Below are 22,569 nucleotides of genomic sequence, written 5' to 3'. Positions count from 1 at the left end.
AGATGAAATATGAAAGAGCAACCAGACCAAAACCGCGCTGTTAAACTTCATTTTGCTTTGAAAAACACTCTTGTGAGGACTCCCTCTGGCACACGTCGACAGTATTTACACATTATTCTCAGAAGTGCATCTGAGCCAGATGGTTCCTCTCCGATCCCACAGCAGCAGGACATTGACATGCATCGCTGTCAAAGACCAAGAGGCGGAATTACATCGAATGTGACAGAGACACACAGATTTACTCTCACTTGACACATCACTCTGAATGTCACTTTACTTTGCTCTCAAAACTTCTCCCTTCATTAATCTTACAGATAGAGAATTCAGCATTTGTGTGTGACTTTTAACAGCATACAGGCAACAAGTCACTTTCCTTTGAGATGACGGCCCCCATATCAACAACAAAAAAAAAAAAAAAGAAGGAAAAGTTCTCCACATCAACTTTTGAAAAAGAAGTCTACATCGATTGACTTCCTCATTATGCGAGCATGTAAAGAGACATTTTGGAAGAACTATAAATATTCTAACTGTATCATTCTGAAGGGGGTTCCTTGCTGCTTGTAACAGTCGATGCCAACTGCCTCATTCATTTTGATAGATCAAAGCACCCAGGCAACGGTATTTCTCGAAGGGACAGAAGATGGACCGATCTATAAAGCCTTGTGCTTCTGTTCATGTGTCTGAGAGTGTGTATGTGTGTGTGTGTCAATGGATCTACTGCACTGACAGAGCTTTGTTTTTGTATACTGCACTGTGTTCCCCTGGAGCATTACAGCCAGTTTGTGTACAGCTGAGTCTGTGGCAGTGTTAACAGTTTTATTGACTCCACATTGCACTGATGAACATGCATCTTTTTTACCTGCTGTTCTCCATGCACCCATATCTAAATAACACTAAATCATGCTTACTTTTACAATTACAACTTGAAGCTACCACCTGTGGAACAATGCCTTCTATTTTTACATCCACCATTTCTTTATTTTGTACATGAACAACTCATCCTGCTGCTGGTTTCAATCTGTTCACTCCATTGATTGACAGCTGGTGGCAGTAACGAGCCAAGAAATGTGTCAACAAAGAGAGTGAAGAAGACAGCAAGTTATTAAATGTGGATGCAAACAATGCATGATTTATCGTATTTAAAAAATCAGTTTTGTAAAAGTTTAATCAGGGAGGAGCACTTCTAACAGTGTGACACATTGTTGGATCTTAAGGATACACACAGTGTGTCGGGGTGAGTGACACATTAAACTCCGCATGGTGCCTCCAAGTTTGACCTCTGAGAAAAGTTTATTTCTTTGCAAGTTATGTTGCAGCAAATGATGCTGCAGTGTTGGATCTGAATGAATAGATGTGTCCTATCAACTTGCAGGCACAGTGCTGGATTTAAGAAATTATTCTAAGTAAAGTGACCAAAATTAGTAAACCTGTACAACGACTATTAGCCCACTAATTGTTTCTGAACATTTAGGAACTGTCACACTATCAGTTTTGGTTCTGTGCACTTTAAAAACAGTGTCTGCTGTTGCACAGAGCAGACAGAACCGTGCGCACGTCGCTGCTCAGGCTGACAGAGAAGTTTCAGGATGTGACTCGGACAGCATGCCTCTCAGATCTCTCCCTGCATGTCTCGCAGTGACTCGTGGGACTTATGTGTGGTTTAAATCACTGTGCCGAGGCTTCGGCTGACTGATATTGAGCCCATCAAATGAATTGTGGCGCACACACACTGTAGCTGACAGCATTCTTTCCTGCCGACGGCACACACACACACAGACGCAGACACAGAATGAATTAAATGCTATGAAAATATTCTCACTGAACCCGACACCCGCGCTCTTTTGAAGAGGTTTTGCATGAGCATCGTGCATCAACTGCTCTGACACACATATGTCTCTATAACAGTTTCTGTACATATAAGCCTCATTGGCCAAGTATGCAGATTGACTTTGCCTGGCTCTGAAGATTTTTTTCTGTACCATCCCATTAAGCAGGATTTATTATTCCCCAAGAGCTCACTGCTCCATTACCTTTGAGAGAACGCCTAAAATGCGTGTGTGTGTGTGTATACATGCATGTGTGGTTTCTTTGCACATAACCTGAGCACAAAAAGCTGGTGGATATCACAGAATATCGTGGTGAGTGTTAGGATGATACAACATCCAGTCCTGCTGGTCATTATCACCATGATGCTTGTCGTTAGTCTCTAAGAGAGAGAGAGTTAAGAGATCCTGGAACACACGACGCGGCTCTGAGAGTCTGCATAGATGGCTTGATTTAATAAGGACATTAAAAAACCTTATCTCCTGTCCTTAAGAGAAGGTCAGTGTGTCTAAAATAGCTGAAATGCTATGATAACAGTTTAGAGAGATAAGATATATCCTGAATGCTAATGTAGAACAAAGCTGTTTTAAGCTCATTTCACAGTCTATAAGTCACACTTGATTTTGTGGTCTATTGCCATGTTTATGAGGTTTGTTTCCAAAGATGTCGTTGATTTTTATTAATCATTTCTTTTGATGACCTTTCACAGTTCAGGGTGTGGTAAACATAGTCACTGCACAGTCCTGTGTGGTTAAGTATCTCCAGCATTGATAAATCTTCATCTTTCAGTCCTCAATGTCGTCGTTTTACTGTTTTGACCGGTGACTTTCGAGGGCTGACAAGGTAAAACGCCTCAGCATTGTATAATGAATGAGAGGAAGATCAGAGAGAAGTCACAATTTGTGTAGCATAAATAGTTTATTTCCCCCATGTCATACCTTATTTCTCCTTATTTCTCCTTTGAGCACTTGGTTGAGTAGCAATGCTTGAAGTGCAGCCCTGTAAAACCCCTTATGTGTCTATCAGTTGTGGCAAGTGTCATCAAAGTGCGATTAGTTTGAGTAATGTTTTCAATGCTAATTTTGTTTAAAACTACCAAAAGAAGCAGAAACAAGAATGCAAAAAATGTGAATATTATTATATAATGCTGTATATGCAGTAGAAATATGTTTTTTCTGCTCTCACATTCTACTAGTCACTTCATAACGCATCAAATTAAAGTTGTTTTTCCCAGATTAGAAGCCACAGATTTTGCAAAGTCTCATGTCGTATTTTATTGACAAAGCAATATTTATAGACTTCCTGATCACTTCTCAGGACCTTGGGCTCATGATAATTTTGGTCAGAGTAATAACTTGAAATAACTCTGTTCTTGGGGATCACCACAGTCCTTTGGGTACTGTGTTGCAGTGTCCTTGGTTTGCTTTGGGAGATGGAGCATATTAGCAGTCTTTCTCAGATCCTCTGGCGCACCTGCAATCTCCTGATGTTTAACCCTGGACTTCATTGGAGTGTTGCAGTGATTACAGGCCGTCCTGAGGGACATCGATTGTCCTGCTCCTCCTAGGCAAGCCCCACACAATGCTGACGAATGAACTCGTGGCCCTGCCAAGTCCAATTAACTGTCAGTGCCGCATTGACGAGCTCCTCCGTTTGTTGAGAGTGAAGAAAAACAAACTTTTAATCAAATTTGCCTCCGGGCCCTAGGGTATTTGGGGTTGTATTTTGCATTCCACTGTGTTCTGCCTCGCCTGCAGTCGTGCCACCCTCACGGAAGGTTATATTGCATGTTGTTTGTGTGAGATAGCAGTTTTCTACCACCTCACTTTAATGGCAGCCCTATCTTTCTACTGTCTGCGGCTGATGAATCACCCAGTGCTAGCATCTTAAAATTATACACCCACAAAGCAGAATGACAGTAGTCTAGGAAATTAGTTCAGCTACACACTGGCATGGTTTTGTATAAAAGATGTTGACCTGTGAAGCAGAATCACAGTATTGAGTAGGCTGTAAGGTATGAGTTTGTCACTAGAAATGCCCTCTCCGTGGCGCCTGAGTGCACGTCTGTGTTGGGAATGTCTATGAGCATCTTTGACTAGTTGATCAATAAAAGCTCAGGTTACGATCTTGCAGAATAGTTTTTGCATTAACATCTGTACAAATACCCTCTGCTAATTCCACCAAGGTCGAGATAAACAAGTCTACTCTCCTCTTCTCTGATTAGAGTAATGCAGACATTAAAAGCCCAGAAATTCAATTAAATTGGTGGCTGTTGCCACAGAGGAAAAAGGAAAAGGACAAAACGCTAAGAGACGCTATCACATAGCTAGGACGTACTAAGTGGAACAAAGAGATGTAGCCTGGGATCTAAACATTGACAAAAGGGCATCTGGATGATAAGGATCAAAGGAAATTTTAGAGGAAATGTAATCATTACCAGACACAGGGATGCATTCATGAGGACCCAATCTGTATTCTGCAGAAACTGGTCCAAAATCAGTAAAGCAGAAAGAAAATGGCACAAAAAACAAGGTCAGTGGCACTGAAATAGTCTTTTTGCACAGATCAGCTGAACACACTTTCTGCAGCCAATACAATGCTAAGTCTGAGCAGAGAAGCAGACCTATAGGTGTTCATCGTGTCCTGTAGCATGCACTTCATTAAGACCTTTCAATTGAGTTTAGATGGATAAAAGACAGAAAATGCTGACTTACTGGTTCAGGCACCCGCATCCTCAAAGCGATGAATCTCCCCCTGAGAAATTAGATTTGCAAAGAAACTTGACACCATGTGGTTCTGTCAGCCTCACACTTTAAACATTAGCTTGTATTATAATTCCGGGACTCACTTCCATTTCAGGCATAGGCATACTGTAGTATGAATGACAAAATCGCCCTCCACCACAGAACAAAAAGAGGGTTAAGGTCCATAGATCAATATCACTGGTCCTTTCATTGACTCTGAAATAAGGTTTGGATGGAATTTTTTCCTCTTGTATCTTCTGTTTGTCCTTAACAACTTTTAATGAAAAGTGACCGATGATTAAATCTGTCAAGTTTCTTCACTCATAGTAAATGTCATGTGGACTGAGATTCAGGATTTATGCTCCCGTGCTGACCGTGCTATTCCCACACGACTTGATTCATTTCTTAGCTTCCTCTTTAATGTAACTACAGTATCTCTCCTCGGCTCCTCTGTCTCTCTGTCACTCGCTCGCACAATGCTCTCTAAGTTGCTGTTGTATACTTTTCACTTCACTTTGACTTTGAGAATCGGGGAGAATAATTCATGGGCCTAGCGAGTTTCAGAGACTGGGATAACAACGCTGCTTTCAGAGCCAGCAGTTCATTTGAGATGAACTCCAGGATTTCCTTTTTATTTTTTTTTTTATTTTTCTCAAGAAATCTCCAAAGGGTCTCTATTATCCTGGAGAAATGATGGTATAAAAGAAAAACTCTTAATCTACAGTTTTTCTGTGTTAATCAAAGGCTGGAGATGTTTTCCTGTTTCTGTCCTTTCATATTGCACCAGCCATCCATCTATCCAGCGCCGCTGCTCTTCTTACCTAATTGAGCATTACTTGTGAGAGTTAAAATGATGCTTTTCGGCTGTTTTTGGCTCCTTTCTTGACAATTTAAATGTACAGGAGAAAGCTATATGACGGATAAGTAGATGGAGGCCAGTAAAAATCGTTGCTTAATAACTTTCCTCGCACAATCTACGTCTGTTGGCATCACTGGTGGTCAGGCAGGTAGAAACTCTCTCCGAGATTTATGGCTTCATGATGAGCATTTGCATAATGTGAGATCATTAAAAAGCAATTATCCGTGTGTTTCCGCGTGCGTATGTGTTTCTGCATTGTTGGGATTAATTTGGGAGGTGGTACTGATTGTCCATCTTTAAGATAAATCCTGTCAAGTGTTTACAGTGAGGGACATAACCATATTTGTGACATGTCAGACGCATAAACAACTGACAAGTGTTGTTTGCTTACGCAGCACTACAAGGAATGAAATGGTCAAAGGTGCACAAACAGAATAAATAAACTCCGTCTAACAGAATTTTGTCGAATGGATTGGAGCATCACTCGGGACAAAGATACCGAAGGTCCTGGAAATGGATTTTCTCAATCAATCCCATTATTTTCTGCTTCTTTTAGGTATTTCTCACAAAGTTTTTCATCTTTTTTTGGCTCAATACTGTACTAGTTGGAAGTGTGCGTGGCATACATATAAGTAGGCGGAGTCTTTTAGAAGGAATCTCAGTCAACACATGAGTGGGGCATTTGACTCATTTCAAGCAACACAAACGGCATATTGTTCTGACATGTTTCCTACAAACACAACATGGTTACTCTTAATGTTAAATGTTAAATTCATGAATATCATAAATACACTTAGTACAACATGCATCCTTTGCTGGTATCATTTTTTCTCTGTGGCATCGTTATCTTGTCAAAAATTAATGACACAATTAACCTTGATCCCTCCGACTGATCCTTGTTTTGTTGACGCCTCCTCATCATCGCGTCTCGCTGCTTTGTGCCCCGACTGTAGGAAAAGAAGTGCACATACAAATACTTCCAAGCGCCTGTCAGGCTGTAACAACATCTGAATCAAAATCTAGTGACGGTTGCTTTTTTCTGATGATGCCGTCAGGTTCTTTAAAATCACATCTGGTCTCACAGTCCATATGAGCAAAATTCAACTGTTTTTTTTTTTTTTTTTAATAGTCATGAATATATAAGTTCACAAAGAATTCTTGAAATCAGGTTTCAGGGAATTTCAAATGGACTCACCGCCCATCTATTAAAGCTTAACAGCCTTAAGAGAGGCAATTACATTAATAACATTACTCACCTTTCAAAAATCTGTTTTTCTTTTGTATGTTTTCTCTGTCCTAAGTTTAAGTTTGACAGCTAATTATTAGAAATGAAATTATGCTGCAGGAGTGATGAAAGATATTTCCGTGGACGTTTTGAAACATTTTCCACTGTGAAACCTCGTTAACAATACACTAAAATTTAACCGTGGTAATTTAAACCAGACCACTGTCAACTTCTACCAAAGGATTAAAGTGCAAACATTTAACAGGCATGTTTCAAAGTATGTAGGGGAGAATTTTGTACTGATAACACTGTATTTAATATCGAGGTAAATTTGCCAGTAAACACAGTACATAGTGTAATCCTGTCAACAGCTAAGCTTTTATCTTTGACTTATATGTCATACAGCTTTGTTCAAGGTGGACCGATGCATTATTTGGAGCTGATTTATAGGATCATCTTTATAAAGGGTTTGCTGACTGAATGCTGTGTTGTTTTGAAGAGACCTTCACGGATAACTGGACTTGGACACCTGTGCTTTAGCCTTATGGCAATCCTGCTTGTTCTCAGAGCTTAAACTGTTAGTCAATTCATTGATCAGTCAGTGACAAAATCTACTCTGCAAGTATCTTAAGTTATTTTTCAAGCAAAAATGTGAAATATTCTCTGGTTACAGTGCAGATTATGGTGATTTTCTTTGATAATAAACTGAATTTCAGGGGATTTTGGACAAAACTCATCAAATAAAACAGCAATGTGACATCACATTAGGTCTCCAGGAAAGAGTGATGGTATCTTTTGTTATTTTCTAATGCTTTGTTAAACGAGGAGTAGATTAATGATTGACAGCAACTAATCAGCAGATTCATAAACACTGAAAATGTTCATTAGTTTCACCGTTATTCACATCAAAAGACGACAACAACACATGTTTTTCTGTGGTGTTACTTGGGTTTAAATAGAGTTCTAGATAGCATTTGCAAAATGTTATGTTCAGTTGCTAAAAACTGGACTGAATCCACTGGAAAAGAAGAAAATCACTCAGTCAAAATGTTGAATAAATAAAAGTGTTGGGTTAACTTTTCAAAATGATTTGTGATTAGATGCCATTCTGGCTGATTAGTATTGATAATTTGGGGCTAATGATCACCTCTGTCAACCACACTGGAATGAAAGCCTCTCTGTGGTGTGATATTGAATGTGTCATGGCGTGTGACTCTGTGGGGCTTGCCCTTACAGCTGCAGGCTGTTGTTTGTTCAGTCAGTGGCAGACTGTGGGGGTGATTTTTTTGTGGTTTTGTTTGGCGATGCACAAAACACAACCTGCTTTTATGATCTGCTATTTTTTGAGCACAGCAGCTTGGCGTACACATAGATAATTGATGTCATGTAGATTTTAAAACAGACTGGTTTAAAAAATCTCTTTCAAGCCTGCACCTCCTGATAGCAAGTCCTAAATTCACCCCTGCCTTCTCTGTTACAAACTTGTATACATATGTTTACATTATGCAGACAGGGGTACACTAATTAGCACCATACACACAAATTTAACAACTGCAACTTTCTCTACTTTAGCCCCTCATGTATTAGGATGATTTATGCAAATAAGTGTATTCACAAATCAGTAATTAGGATATCTGTGGCACAACAATAGCCACTCACACTGCAGCAAAATGCAAAATAGTGGTTCTTTTACTAAAAGAGCACCGTCTGATTCTAGTAAAGTAACCAAGCACACTAGTGGCTGTGAGGTGAAGAACTGCCATGTTTTCAAGTGTTGTCTCTTCATTTTTTATTTCATTTCCTTATAAAATTCTGAATCTGTAAGGTCGTTTTTACAAATCTTTGCATTCTTGCTCTTGTTTAATTCTATGTTTTTTTGTGCATACAAACAAGCTGCTGTGCCTTAAACTCTGAATCTGTCTTAGTAAAAATTGAATTAGGGTTACCCTGGTTACCTTTGATAAAATATTCAACCCCCACTTTAGAATACTCCATTGCAAGTGAAGGTTCTGCATCCTGATTTGTACTTTATTAAAGATGCAAAGAAAATTGCACATAATCGTCAGTGTATGATAGTATTAAATCACAATTACTGATGCGTTATTATGCAAATAGAACTTTATTACCCTATTATAGTTGATAATGTCACACTGGAAAGTAGCTGCCAGTGTCTGGCTTTGACATACATTTACTACAATTACACACTTTGCCTATGAAGCTTATGTGGAGCAGCAGTGATGGGGATGCCCTTATTGGCCTTCTATGAATGTCCATCAGTCTCCCCTCTGACTGAACCCCTTAACATTGACTGCTGTCGCCCCATGGCAGATTCTACTTCATTCTAATTAGAATTAATAATTGAAAATAGGAAATCAATGTGTGCAAATTAAGTGAGGTAACAGTTGGCTTTATCGGGTTGACATTGTTTTTGGAGCGGCCACGCCATGCCCAGTGACTGATTTACTACTGTGTGTTATGTCTGTGATGCCGCACAATCGGCAGCGGCTTTATTTATACTCCAGTCACTGTGTACGGTTGTGCACTGCAGATAAAACGTTCACCTCTGCTCTGATTGCTTTTTTCGCTGTTGTCCTGTGGCTAGAGAGCAAGAGGGTTTGTTTTCTGCAGGACAGGGTGAAGGGTAAATTATTAATTGGAAGGAGCAGTGGGCTGTGTAACCATTTGCTGATCCAGAAGCTTTCATGAGCCGTGTCAAGTTCTGTAGAACAAGTGACGGGTTTATTGCACGGAGGCAACGCATTTCTCACAGCCTGCTTGCGTTAGTGCTCAACACGGCCGGTTTTATTAGAAAGAGAGGGCCGCCCTTTTTTAAGTAGCCTTACTTTTAAGTGCTTGTTTAGTATAAAGCATGAGATGACCTGGCCTTGTCTGCCTCGGTCAACCACTGGACCTGTTAACCCCCTTAGCGTTCTGCTGCAGAGGAGCTGGCTGGCACCTGCAGTGCATGTATTGATCCGGGTTCACATCCTGAGTAGAACTCAGACAAATGATCAGATCCTTGGGATAAACAAGCAGGCTAGACTTTTTAATCAGTAATGCATAGTCCTAAAAGAATTAAGTTATTCACTCATTAGTTTTGTGGTTCCAAATAGGCAACAGTCAGATCTTGTTACTTCTTATCCAACTGCGAGGTGGTATCAGGAGGGAGCATATGGTGCATTTCAGTGAGCAGTAGAGAGGAGCTGTGGTGTGTTGTGTTGTGGACTTGGCCATGCAGCTCGTCCCCCCCAGGGAAATGTGAACACACAGGGGTTCAGCTAAGATGAATTAGGGCAGGACAAAAGACACGCCCAACAGCAGAAGCTGCAGCACGCTGTTATTCCAATTCAGCAGAACAGCCCCCATGACTATTGGCAGTTTCTTCTGTATATTTAGAAATTCATTTGTCAAGCTTTCATGGATGTATCTAAACTTTTTGCTTGTCGTGTCCGGATTTTCCAGGGGCTAATAAATAACCGTGTAATAGGTGTCAACAGAACATGGATGAGACAGTAGGGGCCCGTCTTGGAGCACATTGGCAGCTTTTACAGCCCCAAGTTTAACAAAGCTGAGAGACATTTATCACTCAGAGCAAATTTACCACTTTACACAACAATCATCACTTTCCCTGTAGACCCCGGTACGAGGCCTGCCTGCTTTTCACTCTATTAGTCTGCGTCATTGAGTCGGGGAGCTATGATGAATAGCTGAATGTTGAGTCGGGCTTTTATTGAATAACTCCTGTTACAAATAGTTCATATTGACTGAAGAGCGGAATATTACATATTCTTGTGTCAGCTAAATTGTGGAACGAATTGTTTCATTGTTCTTTAAAGAATATAATTTTAACATTTAAAATGTCCAAAGAAAGCCTGTCTCTTTATGCCATTTTTAAGTGGTGACTTGTCGGCATTAATTCCGGCCATGAAGTGTAATTTTAAAATTCAGATCTGTCAAAGAAAGGGAAAAAACAGAACAAAGCTGCTGGTACAAAATGTGAATCTGACAATGTGAAACTCAGATGTAATGCAGGAGGATCATCAAGACAATGACTGCTTTGCTACAATCTCTGCTAAAAAGTAAGAGAGGAGTAAAAGGCTTTCCACAGCCGGAGCACTTTGCCTTCTAATGTCTTCAGTAAAGTTATTCCTCGAGTGTCAACAGTGTGTGTTAATAATAGTGATGTGACAGTGAGTGACTCAGGCAGTGGGGAGTCGGGCTGCGTGCCAAAAGTTCCAATAGCTGTAATGTGGTTGTTCCCAGTTAATGTTGGCAAAGCAGCAAGTGTCCGTCTGCACTGACCACCTCGAGTGGCCGGCATTTATACCAGACTTGATTGTAATTGAAGTTTGCTTTTGCCCTGCACTCGGCGGAATAAATGAAGTATAGAAGTCGGGTGCTGTTTGACTGGGGAGAGATATTCAGTGTTTAAACAGCTTGACTCAGGCCCTCATTTTGAATTTAGCTTTCAGAAGCTTACGGCATCTTTCTGTGCCACAGACTTCTCCACATAGAGAACAGTGACGAACATTTTGCTGCAGAAGCCAAGTTCAGGAGAACATCTGAATGAAGTCAGCTGCTGAAAGCTGTTTGGTTTTAATCCTGTTGCAACCAGCCCCTGATTATGCAGACTCTTGAGCACACTTCAAAGCTCAGCACCACCATGATGGTTCTCTCAGCTCATTCTTTGGACATCACCTTCAAAAGTTTACTACCTGCCGGTAGCCCTCGCTGTGATCTGTTTTGTTCCAGCCAAGGGGATTTTACCCAGCATCTTGGGATTGGACCTTTCCCTGTGTGTGAGACTATCCACATTCTAACTGTTATGCATTATGAGCTCTGAGAGTCCCAGGCTGGCTGCTGTATGTGTCCTCTGGTTAGGCACACTGACCCAGGCCAGACCAGTTAATGGGTTGGACTGCAACTTCTCTGGTTTCAGACTTGTGTGGGTTTCGTTGCCTACACACCACAACCCACTGGGGTCCTCATCACTGCACACAATTTAACTGCACTGTCTAGAAACTGAAGCCTTCATGCTACATGCTACTTTCTTGTGCTCTTACTCTCTGTTTTTGCCCGCAGCTCATCATAACCTCTGACTCCTTAATCACAGTTAAATGCTGTCAGCGCTGGGAAGTGAGAGACTACTGGGTAAAGTTTGAGAACCTCTGTGTAGGAGAGAGACAGCGAGATAATGGGCTTTGCTCTCAATGTGCTGAGGCCTCTAACTGCAAGCTAAAGAAGGTTTAAAACTTCAAATGGTAACATTTGTTGAGCTCCTAAGCACCAGAAAAGTCTGCAAATTAAGCGCTGGATAGATTTTTGATTTATTTCTGTTTTTCTCTGCCTCCTTGGATTTTTTTTTATACTGACACCATATTTTGAGTTATACGTGTAAGAATACAAAATGCACTCTCTAATAATGTGGTCAAGGTTTTAGCTGCAACCAGAGGTGATGATGCCTCTAGTTATATAGACACTATTTTTCCTGCCGTGCTGAGGGAGCAGTGTTGAGCTGAGGGAGCTCTGATGAGTGCTTATAGACTGCTAAACCAAGTTCCAGCTAAACTGCTCATCCATTACCACCGCCGCCCGCACACACCTCAGATTTAATGTGCCAGGGTCGTTTGCGTGGCAGCAGCTCAACCTTCGGGGAACTCATTCATGCCAGACTGGAGGCCTGGTGCAGATTAGATCAAATCAATGTGAGCCCTGTAATGTGGCCTCTAGTCTGTCCAACCACAGAAGTAATACAGCGCTGGCCCAGTGTTTCGGGACCCCCTTCAGGGCAAACCTGTCTGCATCAGGGAAAGGCTGATCATCTCCCTGCTGTGTACCTGAAAAAACAGGCTTCAGTGCCGACCATGAAACAGGGTTCATTAAGTCCCCACTCTGGCTGATCACAGCTCTGGCAAAGCGAGCATACGAGGAGGGGGTGTGGCGTCTTTACATTTACTACTGAGTTTGCGGTGATGTGAGAATCAATAGTGGAATATTCACCGTCCCGGCGCCTGTGCCAGCCTGGATCTCAAGCTGGGCTTTTATGTGAGGCAATACAGCTGCTGCTGCTGGAGGAGAGGCACGATGCCTTACCAATCACTTAAATCATAGCACCTCAGAAGAACAATTACCCTGCTGGGAGTGAAGACTGACTACTACCCCAGCTCAGTACTGAATGTTCATCACGTTGACGCCGGTTGTTCATTTAACCTTGAAAATTAGCTGTTTGCATGCAGTTTATGGGACTTATTGAGTTTTTCTAAACAGACCAATTTCCTGAGGAATGTGGGAATTGCTTGTTTTACATCATCCCCTCAGGTACCACTTAATTATGTCACATCGCTCTACATTAACTTATGTAAAGCGGCTGGTTTATATAACTTTGCCAATTTGCAGCCGGAAAGACTATCTTTTCTGTCCATCGTCACTGCTGGAAGACATCTCAGGATATTTGCTTAGTCGACACAGAAAATGAACATTGTCTCATCCTGGAGTTATCCTAAATAAAACCTTTCTGCATTGTTATTCCCAATTCAATAGTCAGTTAATGCATTTAGCAGTTACAGCAGTTTGATAGTTTCACTGTCTGCAGCACCTTCAGATTTTTCCTCCACCAGCTATTTTGACAGCTAACTGCTGAAGTTGCACCTGAAAAAAGGTGTTAAAAACATTAAAGTAGCAAACTGTTATATATGAAAAAACAACTTGTTTCTCGTGCTCATCTTTGGGTCCTCTTTTGCTCTTCCCTGCAGTCACTGAGAGGTGTGAACAGCTTGCACATGTGCTTTCATTTTTGCCGATTAAATTCAGGGTGTTATTAGGACCTTTCTCTGTGACGGCTGCGGTATGTCAACATCACACATATATTCAGTCTGGTGTGTCGCCACCGATTTTCTTAGCAATAAATCTCCATCTTGCACCTGTTTGATCATTTCACTTTGCTTGTTGGTAATGCAGAGTTGTAGCCGCTCTAGAAGGAAGGGACCAGGAGTTTGAGTTAGAAGTATTTCTGATATTAACACTAAATGTAATGACTCATTATTATTCAGGATATAAAACGGTGTCTGCTTGTAGTAAAAAGAACGGTAGTGCCTGAACTGTCACACTTTCTTCATATGAGGCTATGGAGAACCAGAAATTAGAACTAAACTAACTAAAAAAAGGCAGTGAAAGTTAAACATACATGACGAGAAAATCTCCAATATTCAGAAACACTGAATGAATGCTAATCTTGTTCAGTGCCTGCAGTAAACTACGCACTCATTAGCCGCAAGAGCTTTTTATTAACTCAGCAGGAGATATTGTGCCGAATGTGTATCTGACAGTTTGTTTTGATGTCCTTCTTCCCGCTGCCATTGATTGATTAATGCAGCTTTAATGAGAAAAATTTAATTACAACTGTGACCTATTTAATAATTATGCTCTTAGCATTAGGAGAATTTCTGTAGGATGAAGACTGTGTTAGCAAAAACTTTTGTTTTGGAGGCATAGAGCTGTCAAGATGTGTTAATTGAAAGCTTTAGTTATGAAACTTCAAGCTTTGAAAGTTGCAGTATGTGTCACAATGAAGGCATTTAAATGTGAAGGTTTTGTTAATATTTAAAAGGTAAGAGACACCGTAGAAATACTGCTATGAAATCCATCTGAAAGAGAAGTCATCCACGGGTATCCTATATGAAATGCTAATACTTAAGTAGTTAAAATATGTTTATCAAGAGTAAATTATTTTATGCAGCCTGTTTGGAAAGTAACAGCAATATTTGAACAGAGTGAGAGACAGAGTGAGAAACATTCACTTGTTTTGGGCGCCAAATTATTATAACTTGATTCATATTTTGTAGGATATATTGACAGAAGACATGAATTTTGTTGTGCAGCATTTCTGGCTTCATATTTTTATTGTACAACCCTAGTTTGTTGTGAGCGTAATCCAGTAGATCAGTGGTCTTCTCTTGATTTCCAGCTAGATCTTATCTGCTCGGCGTTCTGCGTGTTCTTCTGTGTTTGTGGGTCCATTCCTGTCAGTATGTGTGAGTGAGTGAATGTCTGACGGTGTGATGGGCAGCGACCTGCGGAGGGTCTTCCTCTGCTTTTTGCCCAGGGCTTCCTTGGATGCATGCCTGCTCTCATATGACCTGAGCAGGAGCAGTGAAGACAGCGAATGAATTTAAAGGATATAGCTGGTGATATTGTATATTTTCCATTGCTGTAAAATCCATGAGAAGGCCAAAGTCATGTGATGCATTATTAAAGCACATCTAGCCTGCATTTGTACATTTGATATCTATGTTTCTTCGTCCTAAGCTCATTTATTCCTACTGAGGATGTGAATTAAGCCATGATTTTATTGCTTCAGTTTTTTAAAAACTATAAATATTTTCCTAAAACAGCATTTAACAAGTACTCAAACATAAGAATGTAGTGGTAGCTGTTAGCTGTTGATGGTTTATGTGGGATGAACTTATGAACTCCAGCGTAATGTTTTTGGAAATGAAGAAATATGTTACCAAGTGTAACAGTGAGGCTCATTTATGTGTTTTTAACTGAGCTCTTTGGCACAGAGGAATACTCCATATCAGCCTTTAGCTACACAGATATTCTAACTGCAACTCATTGCTCATTGTTTCATTCTGTTCTTGCGATTTGTCAACAGCAGAAGAAATATAACAAGTTTTGTGCTTTAAGATTAAAAAATAACACATTAGAACATTTAATTGAAGGGAAGAAAATGAGTAATATAGGCAGGAAGCTTACAAAGCACTGTAAGGCAGTAGTTTTAATACTATAACAATGAGAAGTAATTAGTTGGCAGAAATAATTCCCTTGAACATTTAATATTAATGATGAACTATTACATGAGTAATTTTATTACTTTATTGGCTTTTACATCACCATTAGGATTTGGGCGAATGCTGGTGCATATTCTCTTTGTTTTGTCGCTGTGGCCCGTTTGATTCCTCTTCTCTCTGTGCCTGCAGGCTGTGAGAGCGACTACTGGGGACCTCACTGCAGTAATCGGTGCCAATGCCAAAATGGGGCTAAGTGCAACCCCATCACAGGCGCCTGTGTCTGCACTGATGGCTACCAGGGATGGCGTTGTGAGGAGCCCTGTGAGCACGGTTACTATGGCAAGATGTGCCAGTTACCCTGCCAGTGTCTCAATGGTGCCACCTGCAACCACGAGACAGGAGAGTGCATCTGTGCACCGGGATACACAGGGGCTTTGTGAGTACCAGCAACATATTTACTCCTTTTGGCACTTTCTGTGAAAAAAAAAATACTGACGTGTGGTGATGCAAAGAGCTGCAGGCAGACGCAGGTTATAAGTGTGAGACTTTTGACTCTTGACAGCTGTGGAGAGCGATGCCCCTCCGGTAGTCACGGGCCTCAGTGTGAACAGCGCTGCCCCTGTCAGAACGGAGGAACGTGTCACCACATCACTGGAGATTGTTCCTGCCCTGCTGGGTGGACGGTAGGTCACCCAAGCAAAACAGCAAGGATGAAGAAAGACCTGAGAGAAGAAAAGCGGTCGTTGATGTTCCTACAAAAAACATCTGTGTTTAGATCTCTAGTGTAGTTTTACAGCAGAGAATGACATGTTGAGAACATAAAACTTAAAAGGAGAACGTTGGATTCTCTATCTAGGAGGGTTGACCACTTCAGTATGTAAATAAACTATGCTTAAGTTGAGCTTATAGTTGATAATGTGTGAAACTACGATATAACACATGTTGTTTTCAATAGCGTTCTGTATTTCTTGAATATCATATCTGCTGAAAGCACACAGGGACTAATGAATTGGCAGGTCCAAACATCAGTAAAGTTTTGAGAGTTTAGTCTCAGGCACTAAAGTTCTGGTGAGATTTAGTTGTGAGCAATGTGTCTCATATGGTGCTTTGTTGGCTGCTTTTCAAAGGGTTCAGTTTGTGCCCAGCCCTGCCCTCTTGGCAAGTACGGCATCAACTGCAGCAAAGACTGTTCCTGCCGTAACGGCGGACTGTGTGACCACATCACGGGGCAGTGCCAATGTGCAGCTGGCTTCAGTGGACGCAGGTACGCAGCTGACACCTCTGGCAAACACAGCGTCCAATTACCATGCACAAAAAGCCTTTTGTGAAGTACTCTGCGCAAAACTTTTGTACTCCTACTTTGAAAATAGGTCAGACAATGGCATGATTTATTGATATTAGTATTTAATGCAAAAGGATGGTTTCATGCCGTTACACATTAAACAGTCACTCATTGACCTATTCTCTTTGTTGACTTCTAAATGAGGAACAAACCTGGCTGTTCTTTTAAAAGATAAAGGAAAAGCTAGAGTAGTCTCACGCTCAAGAGAAAGAAGCATTTATAAATGCCCATTAGTCCATTTGAAGGTGGATTGGAAGCTTTTAATAGGGGTGTTCATGTTTAATTAATCTTGTACTTCATGCTGGCCAGCAAGGTTTCATGTCTTCAGCCTTCATCCTCATCCACTCCCAGCCTGTCCATTGATCTCACCATGGGCTACATGCTGTTTGGATTCTGCTCATTAATTATAAGTAATGGGCTTATATTAAGGTCTCATTGAAATCCACAGATCTTTTTAGCTCCCCATGCCTGCCAGAGCAGCCCAGAGCAGCCCGGGTTTATTAGTTCAGCTAAAGCAATTGTCTCTTGGATGGAAACACTTCCTTTACAAGACCTTTCCTTTACTTTATTATTTTGCAAAATTGCCCTCATTCATTTTGTCAGTGGCAGGTGAATTAACCTGCCAGGAATAATCTGAGATTGTGTTAGCCCTCACCCTCTCCTGTCTAGTATAATAATACCATTGTCCCTTGATAAAACTAAAGCTGGGGTAATTTAAACATGAAACATAACTGGACCATTTTATAATGTAATTGAGCTATTTGTAATAGCTTTGTTGGACTCTTGAGACATATCCTCCACCCGGATTGCATAGTTAAGTCAGTATATTTAAGTGAGGAAAAAAAAATCCATTTTCTGATCCACTTTAGTGCTTCATATAGAGAAACTCTTTAGAAATTTTAATTTCTGTAGTCAATGACAATTAGCAAGTCTCGTCTGACCCCTACAGAGAAACAACTCACAGCAGGGAAACACCCTGACATGAACTTGTTGCTGGTCTTTGGACTTTTCAAAGTAAATGCTCACTATTTAAAATGTAAAATTTAAAAACAGCATTAATAATAAATGGGTGCTTTATTGTACTAGAACTGCAGCTAAAGTACAGTTTATTGAAGTTTTATTTCATTATAAAATAGCCACTTTTTTCAAATACTTACACAAACTTCACGTTGTGCCAAATTAACACAGCATTATTATTGTGTGTTGCATTTCCAGTATTAAAGCGCACATTTTAGAAAAAATGCACTTCAGAAATGTTATACTATACTGTACTATAACTCCTGGTATGATGTAAGTGGTCCATAGGAAGAAGCAATAGATGAATGACAGTGTAGTAAAACCCAGCTATAATATTAGGAATAATAACTTCATAGTTGAAGCTAGAATTACTGGAAAATCCTATCTATTAGTAAACTCACTTACATCTGCTTATAGCTGCATAATAGATTTAATTTTCTCCTTTTAAATGCTAAATAGGTTAAAGGAAAGCAGCCTGTAATTTCTTTTCAAAATTCATTGCAGAGGTTAGAGCAGTTGTAGAAATACTTATTTACAGTGTCACCATAAACATTATAAAATAGACTTTTTAATAGACTTTTTAATGTGCATGAATCAAATGCCATTTGAGCATTTTTTTTAAAAAACTGCTGCAAGTGACTATTGTCATTCTTAAAACATTCGTCATTTACATAATTGATGAATTTGCATTTCATGAAAAATGCCTGTCGCAGTTTCCCAGAGCTGAAGGGGATGTTTTCAAATGACTCGTTTAAGTGGTTTAAAATCTAAAGATTTTCCATCTGTGTCACGAAACAGACAAATGAGCAAGTTTGAAAAGCTGGGACCCAAGAAGGTTTGAGGTTTTCACTTTAAAAGGATATAAACAGCCAATTATCAATATAGCCTTTCTTTCAGTCAATTAACTAATAAATTATTGCAGGTATTGGTATTAAATTTACAGAGCTGCTTTAACCTTTGCAACACATGAATTTTAAGTTACCAGTCTTGACTCAGTTGTTTTTTTCTCCCATGTACTTGACATTTTTTGAGCACCAATTTAAAAGACAGTGTCACTGCTCTGTAAATTCCCTCCAGATGTCAGGAGGACTGTCCCGTGGGCACCTATGGTCCGCAATGTAACCAGAGGTGTGAGTGTCAGAATGGAGCCAAGTGTCATCATATCAATGGAGCTTGCCTGTGTGAAACAGGGTTTAAAGGCCCTAATTGCCAAGAGAGATTCTGTCCACCCGGCCTGTACGGTCTCATCTGTGACAAGTACTGCCCCTGTAATGCCACCAACACCGTGAGGTAAGTGAGACATCAGCGCAGGGCCACCCACAGCCTCACTCCGACCAAGCCCTGAAGCAAAGCCCCTGTAGCTTCACATGAATAAAGACTTCTGCAACTCAATTTCGTCTCATCTTAGCTGTAAGCTAGCGCTCATTCTGAAGTCTGGGCACCTCTTAGCCATGTCATCCAGTTAGCTTTTAATCGCGACCTTTGCTTCATTCATAATTTCTCAGCGGCATTCATAGTTAATGCAATGTTAATGCTCTGATTCCGGCAGGAGTTGGGCATCGGCCATAGAAGTCATTACAGAACGAAGGAGAAAAGGGACACCTCATCTATCTGAAACAAGCACGTAGACACATAGATGGATGAATTGCTGTTGGCGCAGACTTCACGCTTTGATCCAGCTCAGGAATGAAGTGTTGATACTTTCAGTGCTAAAACTTCACCTCTCTCTTTTTCTTCCTGTTGTTGTCCCATATTTCTCTCTCATTATGTTGTAGCTGCCATCCGCTTTCTGGTGAATGCACCTGCTCGGCCGGATGGACAGGGCTTTACTGTAATGAGAGCTGCCCGCCTGGATACTACGGAGAGGGATGCATGCTGTCTTGCAGCTGTGCCAACGGAGCTGACTGTCATCCTGTCACAGGCGCCTGTATTTGTGCCCCTGGGTTCATGGTGAGTATTATGTTCCCTCCCTTTAATTGGATTCAAATTGGTGGCCCCTACCTTGGTAATATTTTACTGTAGGATAAGAATTCATCTGTTAAAATGCCATAGATTTTACTTTTGATTTGATCTTTACTTGGTCTCATGAATGAAAAATTCCAAGACACAAGTTAGCATTTGCCTGAGGAAAAACAGTAAATAAAGGAGAAAGAGGATTGCTTCAAATGCACTAAAGCACGTGCAAAAAGGAATTTGAAGTACAACAAAAATCAGTCCTTAGCATCAGTCTTTAAAATATTTGTGGCTTTGCAGTTAAAATTATTAAATATGTTAGCACTTCCGTTTTTATTGAATTTAAAGGCTGCTGTTATTAGTGTCAACTGTTATTAGCCACATACACTTCTCATAAAGCACTCATAGGTTAATATTCATTGTAATCTGTGCTGTACTTAAGGGAATCTCTGCTTCTACTCATTAATTATTATATATGAGTAACGATGTCTCATACCACATGCCGTAACTTACTTCATCCATCTACTGTCTTAGCCTTAGTTGTGAAGGTTGCTGCCAGGATTTATAATTCACGTTATTTGTGGCTGTTGTAAAATGTTTGTGTCATTGTGGTCATTGTGTTTTGGAAGTGGTCCCAGTTTTACTTTAGGAGCTTTTTTGTACTCAGGCCGTCAAGAGCAAGGTGAGACATTTTATTATTGCCTTATTATTGATGTGCTCTATAGCACCCCAAGAAATTCCCTCTAAATGATTCATTGTCTGGTGCGGCCCTGTGCAGACATTAATAATCAGTTGTGTGTATTTTACAAATGCATCTTGACTTGTAGCATCAGAGAGACAAGCAGAGAGCGAGCGCAGAGCAGTATCCCTGCACCGGTTGGGAGAAAATTGAATCTTTGACCTATATATGTTTCTGTTATAGTCGTTTTTGTGCAGCTGTATTGTCCCCTTTTACAACTGTCAAATTAGTTGGGTAACTTCAATCAGTTTTCCCATTGTATTCCTTGTCTTGCAATCTGAAGTTACAGAGCAACAGAGACCGAGAGGGTACATTTCTGCCAACATTACATTTCAGTGGAAATTGCCTGTGTCTTACAGCGGGCCACTGTGGTGAATTGAGCTACCGAGCGGGGCCGCAGACTGTGTCTTAATTTGCTCCACCTGTTCTCTTTGGCGGCTGCTGGGAAGGGCTGCCAGATCCATTAAACAGACCTAGAGGGCAGGAGCTGGATAGAAAAGGAGGCAGTCAGATGGGAACAGACACACCTCATATGGAGGATTGGTGTGTTTGTGTGTGTGTGGAAGGGGAAGAGGGAATGGGTTGGGGGTTGGGGGGCGGGGGCGGGGGGGGATCTGATGGTAGTTTTTTTTTGTACCTTTAACAAAGCTGCTGCCGTGCAAACAACACAAACACTTTGTCAGAAGGCAGGGCTGAATGGCTGCTACTTGCAAGTGTGTCACATGCGTAGTACATGATTATTATCAAGTGGATCTTTTAAAATGTGCTTGATAATGACGTTGAGGCAATGATTGCTGGTGAAGTCACTTCCCCGAGGGAGAGCTGATAAGACTAAGCCTCCCCGCTGCATCTTTGTTCTGCAGTCCCATCGGGGGGCAAACCAAGCAAAGTGCTGGAGCAGACTGAGCACCTGCACGCTTGATTTAGCCCTAGTAATTGGACATGCTCTTTTTGACTGGGACAAAGTGATTACATGTTACCTATTCAGGCATTGTCCCTTGCAATCTTCAGCATGTACTCTCGGTAACATTTCTTCCCCACGTCGAGAGTTTCTGCATATTCTGTTGATACTGCTGTATGCGAAATGTGAATGCATTAGAAATGGATTCTGGTCTGTCTTTGTAGGTGTTGAAAACAAATCATTTTCCTATCTCTCAGGGCGTTCTAGCCTCATCAGAAGGTTCAGAGGTTCATTTTCTGTCGTGCTGCATGAATTTTAAACTGCAGTCGCTCATCCAGCAGTTAGATGAACTGTTAAGGAGTGAGACTGATTGGTAATTAGTGGTGCCATTTGCATCTAGTCTCAATGGATACCAGCCTGATCAGTGGTGTGTCAGCTAGTGGCTTTCTGGAAAAAATGCACTTCAATTACATTAAGATACTAATAGGAATGAATTTAGTGCCTTGGCCAAGGACGACCTGGCTGCCTCTCAGCGGCTCAGGTCTGGGTTCTGCCTCCGTTGGCTGTGCAGTTATGTAAGGTCCTGCTGCTCTCGTGCAATGGACTGACAGCCCGTGTATTAATAATGATTCTCCACATACAGACTTCTATCCCTCCCAGCTCAGAAGGAATATGAATCAGTCGACTAATGAGAGCGCTGCCTTCCCACTCTTGAGAGCAGACCAACCACTGGTCCCCGCACCACGAGGGTGAAACCAAGTGGAATTTGACGCAGCCATGGATGCAGCAAAATCCATGTGGTCATTTGTGGCTGCGTGACGTTTTATCCATGAGTCCAGTCACCAGTAAATTGCCTGTGCTCTGAAGAAGGACCGAACCCCTCCCCCCCCCCCCATCCCCACCCGTCCAACCCCTCGGCCGGTCAAACTTCTCTCCGCTCTTAACAACTGTAACTGAACTGCTATTGTTAGCAGTCTTGAAGCTGTCGTTTTCAGCAGAACAAAGGTTATTGCAACCGATTGATAAAAATTTCATTCACAGGCAGCCGCTTTTATGTGGTGTACGGGGAGGAGAGATGTTTTAAGATGTGTGTTCTGCCCCTGGCGTCCACTGGCACATCTCCTCCTGCCTCCTGTTTAAACTGAGTTCAAAATGATAATGAGAGCAGTGAGCAGC

At 41.1% G+C, this 22,569-nt stretch overlaps 1 protein-coding gene across 1 annotated transcript in view; it reads left to right on the top strand.

Moving 5' to 3' along the window:
- megf11 (multiple EGF-like-domains 11) overlaps positions 1-22,569 on the top strand; it is a 70,083-nt gene that overhangs the window by 29,405 nt on the left and 18,109 nt on the right. The window contains 5 exon segments of the mRNA XM_022190163.2: positions 15,631-15,877; positions 16,004-16,124; positions 16,569-16,705; positions 18,878-19,090; positions 19,576-19,750. Of these exon segments, the coding sequence (XP_022045855.2) occupies positions 15,631-15,877; positions 16,004-16,124; positions 16,569-16,705; positions 18,878-19,090; positions 19,576-19,750 (893 nt within the window).

The sequence above is a fragment of the Acanthochromis polyacanthus genome, chromosome 8 (genome assembly GCF_021347895.1).
Source record: "Acanthochromis polyacanthus isolate Apoly-LR-REF ecotype Palm Island chromosome 8, KAUST_Apoly_ChrSc, whole genome shotgun sequence".
Taxonomy (NCBI): Eukaryota; Metazoa; Chordata; class Actinopteri; family Pomacentridae; genus Acanthochromis; species Acanthochromis polyacanthus.
The sequence above is the reverse complement of the archived record's forward strand: the minus strand, read 5'-3'. Positions and strand labels throughout refer to the sequence as shown.